General features: G+C 37.0%; 2 protein-coding genes across 2 annotated transcripts; one reads left to right on the top strand and one right to left on the bottom strand.

The window, feature by feature from the left end:
- Nucleotides 1-3,439: 3,439 nt before the first annotated feature.
- On the top strand, nucleotides 3,440-5,053 carry LOC106318895 (chlorophyll a-b binding protein CP26, chloroplastic-like). The gene is made up of 6 exons (XM_013757055.1): nucleotides 3,440-3,710; nucleotides 3,812-3,896; nucleotides 3,979-4,029; nucleotides 4,162-4,282; nucleotides 4,373-4,507; nucleotides 4,598-5,053. The coding sequence occupies exons 1-6, from the start codon at nucleotides 3,518-3,520 to the stop codon at nucleotides 4,856-4,858; spliced, it is 846 nt and encodes a 281-aa protein (XP_013612509.1). The 5' UTR covers nucleotides 3,440-3,517; the 3' UTR covers nucleotides 4,859-5,053.
- Nucleotides 4,904-7,334, bottom strand: LOC106318894 (protein BEARSKIN2-like). The gene is made up of 3 exons (XM_013757054.1): nucleotides 7,146-7,334; nucleotides 6,642-6,919; nucleotides 4,904-6,051 (listed from the first exon to the last, which is right to left on the bottom strand). Exons 1-3 carry the CDS (start codon nucleotides 7,309-7,311, stop codon nucleotides 5,467-5,469), a joined length of 1,029 nt encoding a protein of 342 aa, XP_013612508.1. The 5' UTR covers nucleotides 7,312-7,334; the 3' UTR covers nucleotides 4,904-5,466.
- Nucleotides 7,335-7,607: the final 273 nt, after the last annotated feature.

The following is a 7,607-nucleotide window of genomic DNA, read 5'->3' on the forward strand; positions in this document are numbered from 1 at the left end:
TTTGGAGTCTTTTTAGAGTATTTACAGGTTTAGGAATATTTTGGAGATATGTGGTGATTTTAGGGCATTTTGGAGATAAAGCTAAAAGAAACTCGTAGATGTCCATCGAACCATTCCAGAGTTGACATTCAGAGTCAAACGTCGATCGACGGACAACTTTTATCGTCGATCGACAGCAAAGCACGCAAGGCCCGACTTGGTTCCTAGCCGACTTATAACCCAAGTTTCACATTAATTACATAAATACTCCTAGCCGACTTTAACCTAATATTTATGTGATACGCCATTGTCTTGGGCAACACACACTTTCATACTTTCTACTTTTCACAGTAAAACATATCTAGGGTTTTTAGTAGTTTGAAGAGGAGATCCAAGACTCCTTCAGAGCTTTGTATTGGAACTCCAGTTTTTCTATCTTATTCTATTTATGCATTTTATTCAGATATTTGCTATGTTATGCTTTGCTATGTTTGAGTAGTTACCTTTGTTAGATTTAGGGTTAGAAGTAAGGTTATTAGGAATTAACCCAAAATATAGATACGCTAAGGTGATAAAGATTTCCTTCAAAGGAATTGTTATTAATGCTTGTGTTTTAGAGTAGCTAACTAGAACCCTGAACTTAGGATAATTGGACGCAAACGAAAGCATGGTATTTTACCTAAATTAAATTTCCTTAAGCTAGGATTGCTAGAAACAAGTGATAGCTGTTTATTCAAACTAGTGAACCTATCAAACAGCTAGATAACGCTTGCCTAGGTAAACATCGAGCGACGCTAGTCACATAGCGTCTATCAACGTTTGAAATATATCAACAAGCGACAGCTGAGATATAGACTTAGTCAATAGGATTTATTCGCACGCAAAAGTTGGAATACTTTGCAATTAGAATTTGTGTTCTAGGATTGAAAACCTTAGCATCTATATCACTATAATCCCAATTACCTGAAATTTCTCATAATTGTTTACAACCAACCAATCAATAAATCGAACAACTTCCTTGTTCACCCCTGCAATTTACTATTTAATTGTTTGCCTAACTTAATCATAAACTGATTAGGATCTATTGTGTGCCTTATCACATTGTGGATTCAATCCCTAAGTACTACGACCGAACCTCTTATTTGACAGAATACAAGGAAGATGTGTATGCTCATGAGAAACTAAAGGGTTTTGAGTCAAATGGAGTAAGTAAAAAAGTTTAAATGCTGAAAAAGGCATTGTATGGTCTTATTTATACAAGCACCAAGAACATGTTCAAGTAGGATTAAATGTTATAATTTCATGAGAAAAGGATGAAAAATGATACTCCAAGTACACACTATTTGAAAAATAGAAGGGGAGAGCTCAATTATATTTAGCGTGTATGTAGATGATCAAATTTACACGAGTAACTTAGAACTACTGCTTAAAGGGTTTAAAAGGTCTATGGAAGAAGGAATTTGCAATGAATGACTTGGAGATAAAGAAATGCTTCTTGGGAGTAAGTGATGCAAGATAAAGATGAGATCTTCATTATTTTAAAAAAAATATTCTCTTAAAACATTGGAGAAATTAGAGATGAAGGACAAGAATTCGATGAAAAAAAAGAGGCAAACACTTAGTAGATTTAACTAGGACAAGAAGATAGTCGAGATCTCGGGGTTTTATGACATCAACAAGGTATGACTTAACCTACTCAGTGAATGTGGTAAGTAGGTACATGGAGAATCCAGTCGAGTTAAATATGCTAACTGTGAAAAGGATTTTAAGATATGTTCAAGGCATAGTCAAGTTTCGAAATTCAGCATAAACGAAGTGGAGAAGAAAAATTGGTAGGGTATGTAGATACTATGCAAGTGATGAAGACAATCGAGGCGCACATGAGATTATAATTTTATGATCCGTGAAGGTTCCATGTCTTGGAGCTCAAAGAAACCACCTATTGTCAGACTCTCAGCAACAAAGGCAGAGTACGTAGTTGCGACTAGTGGAGCATGTCAGGCAGTATGGTGAAAAAGTGTACTATAAGAGTTTGGATTGAACAAGGCGATGACACAGTTCTCTACTGTGAGAATAGTTCTCAACATCAAGTTGTCTAACAATCCGGTGTTCTATGGATGAAGTAACCACGTTCAAGTAAAGTTTCACAATCTTTGTGAGCTTGTAAAAAATGGTATCATTGCAATGTCGTACCGTCCTACAATGGAGCAGCTGTCTTGAATTGTTAAAAAAGTTGAGAAAAGATATGGGAGTTTGTTCGGATAATATTAAATTAAAAAATAAATGTTTCAATTTAAGGGAGTTTGACCAATAAAAGATGACTGAATCTTTAGCTGTTTGGTTAAGTTGTTTGCAGTTTTGGAGTTTAGAACAAGTAATCATGAAACAACTTCAAATCGTTAGCTGGCTTTTTAGGATCTTTGTATAATTGTATTGCATACGATTATCCATAAGAAAACCAGTACTATTATATAGTTATCCTCTTGTTCTATAAAATATCAACAATAGTTAGAACTGATACAAGATTTTAGTATGTCTAGTGACAGATATGAAGTTGATTCTCTTATTGATGAACTCCTTTTCCACACCAAAAATTTGTCAAAGCCACCACAAAATAAATCGAGAAGATTGTGAGGAACTTAGCATCATTTAGCTTAGCAAATGTATTTTGCTGCAGCTTGGGACTACCTCCGTTCAAGTAAAATTCAGTGGTTACATTATTCTTAGATAGGAACGTGTGAATCCTGTTGGTAGTTGTACAATGTAGTTGTGGAATAGAAGACGGATTCGCGTAATTCTACAAAGTGCTATGAGTTGTTTATGGCTTAGCTTAACTCTCATAATGCTATTTCATAAATCAATTTGCAAAGGCAGCGATTGCTGTGAGAAAATTTTACCGTTGCGTTTGGGAGTTTTCTGCGTTCTAATGCGACTAGGCGCTATTATCTTATTAGAGCATGATTATTGGGGGATTCTTAGAGTGGAGTTTTCAGCGGAATATAAGAATCCGACTCTTAACTTTTAACTAAAAAAGTTAAGAACCGGTTCTTAAAACTCTTATTTAAGAACCGGTTCTTAACTTTTTTAGTTAAAAGTTAAGAGACAGATTTTTATATTCCATTAAAAACTCCGCCCTAAGAATTTCTCAATAATCATGCTCTTAGTGTTACTAGCAATTTAGCATGCCACAAATATTATATACCGAGTGTCCTGAGGAATTTACTGAAGACGCTGTGCGAGATATGTGGATGACATTAACAGTTAAGATTTCAAGTGTGTTTCTGTATCGGGGAAGTATTAACCACACAAAAAGAAAGATATGGATAAATAGATTATCCAACGAAAACCTGCCACATCAGCAACCACAGCCAATCAATGAACAGAATCATATTTCACATTTCAATCTGAACCAATCAAAAGCATGAACAAATCCTACTCTCCACCTTATAGCTGCAGGTTCGTCTCTTCTTTCCCTTTCACTTAACCTTTCTTGGTCTTGAAGCAGAGTAAAAAGAAAAAAAAAGCTTGGGCTAAAAAGATGGCGTCTTTGGGTGTGTCGGAAATGCTTGGTAAGCCCCTTAACTTCAGGGCAGTGTCAAGACCGTCTGCTCCATTGGCGTCAAGTCCCGCCACGTTCAAGACAGTTGCTCTGTTCTCCAAGAAGAAGCCAGCTCCTCCTCCCAAGGCCAAGACCGTCTCTGCTGCCAACGACGAGCTCGCCAAGTGGTATGGTATGTGTCTTCTGCTTCTCTTTCTAAAAACATATTGTTTTTTTTTTGCCTCTTCTTATTCCATCAATACATCAATCTTCTTGTGAATTGTATCTGCACAGGTCCTGACAGGAGAATCTTCTTGCCGGATGGTCTTTTGGACAGATCAGAAATCCCAGAGTACTTGAACGGTGAAGTTGCTGGAGAGTAAGACACTTCTTCTTCATGTCTCTATATGTATAGCTTACTTTGTCTTTAGTGTTTAAGGCTTTATTGGTCTGAATTGCAGCTATGGTTATGACCCATTTGGACTTGGCAAGAAGCCTGAGAACTTCGCCAAGTAAGCAGATTCTCTTCTCTAATCCTGTTTATTGTATTTTATTTTTTTGAACATCCCTGTTTTTTGGTCTCTGTCTTTCAAAATATGAACAATGTCACTGAGATTGGTTTTGTAATGAATGTGGTTGTTCAGATACCAAGCCTTTGAACTTATCCACGCGAGATGGGCTATGTTGGGAGCAGCTGGTTGCATCATCCCTGAAGCCTTAAACAAATATGGCGCTAACTGTGGCCCTGAAGCTGTCTGGTTTAAGGTTTGTTTTGGTTACTTCAATTTATCTACATTCTATATAGCCTAGGAAGAATATGTGATGTGATGGGATCTTATTGGAATATATCTGCAGACTGGTGCTCTGCTTCTTGATGGAAACACATTGAGCTACTTTGGCAAGAACATCCCAATCAACCTTGTTCTCGCTGTAGTTGCTGAGGTTGTTCTCCTTGGTGGAGCTGAGTACTACCGAATCACCAACGGCTTGGTACATTTCTTTAGATTTTTGCTATTACATATTTTGCCGTTCCGCATGCGTGAAAAGACTGAAATTTGGAAATGCAAAAAACTTGGGCAGGACTTCGAAGACAAGCTTCACCCAGGAGGCCCATTTGACCCTTTGGGACTTGCTAAAGACCCTGAACAAGGAGCTCTTCTCAAGGTTAAAGAGATCAAGAACGGGAGATTGGCCATGTTTTCCATGTTCGCTTTCTTCATCCAAGCTTATGTTACCGGAGAAGGTCCTGTTGAGAACCTTTCAAAGCATCTAAGTGATCCTTTCGGAAACAATTTGCTTACCGTCATCGCTGGTACTGCTGAGAGAGCTCCCACTCTCTAAGACATTTCCATTTTAAGGAGCTTCGAAGATGCTTTGTACACTTTGTTTGATGAGAGTTTCTGTTGACATTGTGAAAAAAACTTCCATCTGCATCTTCTTGATATATTCCAATGTTACTTAATTATTGCTTCTAAGGATAACCATCTGATGGTGCGTTTGCGTTTAGTCATATACATATTTCATCATTTGGTTTTATTTTGCTTTTCAGTGATTATATTATTACAGATAAATTATATCCTAAACTGTCACCATTTTCTGTTACGAAAATAATTTATATTATGTACTCTAGTTGTTTGTATAAGTGTCATAGACTCATAGCGATATCATTACTCATGTTTAAAGTCTGCATGATACACAATTGGACATTGTTTTTGGAGAGAAAAATAGAACCAAGTTTTTGTGGTGTATGAGAAGCATTGCAAGACAAAGGAAAACAACAGTACATAGATCATGATGAGTACAATAAGATAATCAATCCCTTCGGTATTCATTCGAACAGTGGATATACTTGGGTTTTGTTAAGCAATTTGCTTCCACCCATAAAAATTAAAAAAAAAAAAATGTAATCTGGAACATGCATAGTCATAACCCATAAGATATATAATCGTCTATTTAGAATAACCCCAGAAATCCATCTCACTGCGCAACGAAAGCTGGTTCGACGTAGGAACTGGCTGAACAACAGCCGACGAATTGTTGTTACCATCCTCAAACCTAATCCCTCTAGAGGAATCTTCATTTCCCAAATGACATGTCACAAGCCTATCCATCATTGACCATTCACCTAAACCTTGTTGATGGTTATGATTAGCCACTGTCTCGCTCGTGCCAACCTCTAAACCCGGCTCACATGCTTGCTGATATTGTAACCCTTCACTAGCCGCACTCTCACAATCCCTTGGAAATCCTGAAGAGTAGTCAACTCCAAGGGAAGGTGGCTTGTGGAAGATTGGTGGATACTGATGAAGAGAAAGGTCAGGCTTGTTGAGTTCGAATGTCGTGGCTCCGTGGTTACGTACTAGTTGGTAAGGACTGTCTCCGTGCATAAAGCTACGAGCTTGGAGTGTGTTGTTGTTGTTGTTGGACGCATCATGGTTGTATTGGTCGGCAGAGTTAATGCTTGAACCACCGTCATTCACTACCTTGAACAAATTCTTCTTCATGAATACCCTACAAACCACCCAGCCATCTTCCTACAAGACCAATAATATATGTAGCAAACGGATTAAATATAATAGAGCAATTTCCTAACCAGATGATTAAATTTAACACATCATGACATACAGAGCCGTCTCAAACTATTTTAAGACTGCAATATTCTATATCAAAATGTTGCAAAAAGAATTTTATAATAATCAAGAACCTTAATTTTCAATCGTATTGACAATAGTTTTAAGATCAGATATTAGAGCACCCCCCAATTGAGAGTTTTAGCTTAGGAGTTCTAAAAACACATATATGTATATGTATATATTATATATGTGTATGTAATTCTAGATTTCTAAACTTTAAGGGAAACTCAACCAAATATACCTCACAAAAATATTTGGGGTTGGATTTCCCGTAAAATTTAGAACCTCACAATTACATATACATATATAATATCCACACATATATGTAATTTTAGAACATTTAAACTAGAACCCTTATTGGAGGTGCTCTTATATACGGTATATTTATAGATTCCGAAGAAAAGAAAAAAAAAACAAATTACCGTCCTGCTGATATTTGCCAAAGTAATAGTCTAAAAACTTTGCAAAGATTTCTCAAATAAAAGACATACACTAAGGTTGCCTTGAGGATCATCAGCATCTTCAAGACGGTACTCATGCATGATCCAATCAGTCTTTTGGCCATGAGGAGCTCTTCCTTTGTAGAACACGAGAGTCTTCCTCATTCCTATCTTCTTGTAAGAGTTCCTTATGCACTTGTCACGTCCTGTCGCTTTCCAGAACCCTGCGTGAGTAGCACGGTTTGTCCTTGATCCCGTCGGATATTTCCTATCCTTGTGGCTAAAGAAATACCATTCGTTCTGCGGCATTGACCCTATCTTGCATCTCTCTATGTAAAAAAAAAGGCATACAAATTTAGAGAATTGGTTTATAAATAGTGTTCATGTATATAACTAGTAATCAAGAAATGGATGAGTAATCGAGAATTATGAGCCTTAATCTCAGAAAAAAATCAACTAACAATTAGTAAAAAAACGAAATGGATGTGTTTATACATAACAAGCAATAAACTGTATGAATGTTCTTGAAAGATGGACTAAAGGAGTAAATAGTACCTTGTAAATCCCAAGGCTCAAGCTTGTTTAAGTCAACCTCTCTGATAACTTCCATCTCAAACTTCTGGTAAGAGATTTTCTTCTTTAGGTAGTAATGTAGAAGCTCTTCGTCTGTCGGATGAAACCGAAACCCAGGTGGCACGCCTCCGTTGGACGAAGAACCCATTTTGATTACGTTTTCTTGATCAATCAACCAATCAATCTCTTAAAACATGTAAGCACTGCCTTTCTTTCTAAGCAGCTACAAATTCTTGATTATATATATACGCAAACAGTCACACGTAGTTGTCAACGGAGTTAATTAAATGATAATATGAAATGTATATGGTCATGCATGTTGATCATGGCGATGATGATGGTGAAGTTGACGGCCGGGTACCACGCCGCCGGAGATGCTCAAAAAGCTATCGTAGAAAGCAAGACTCGCCGGAGATTAATATGACAATTTAATATAATGCCTCT

This window comes from Brassica oleracea, chromosome C9 (genome assembly GCF_000695525.1).
Source record: "Brassica oleracea var. oleracea cultivar TO1000 chromosome C9, BOL, whole genome shotgun sequence".
Classification (NCBI taxonomy): domain Eukaryota; kingdom Viridiplantae; phylum Streptophyta; class Magnoliopsida; order Brassicales; family Brassicaceae; genus Brassica; species Brassica oleracea.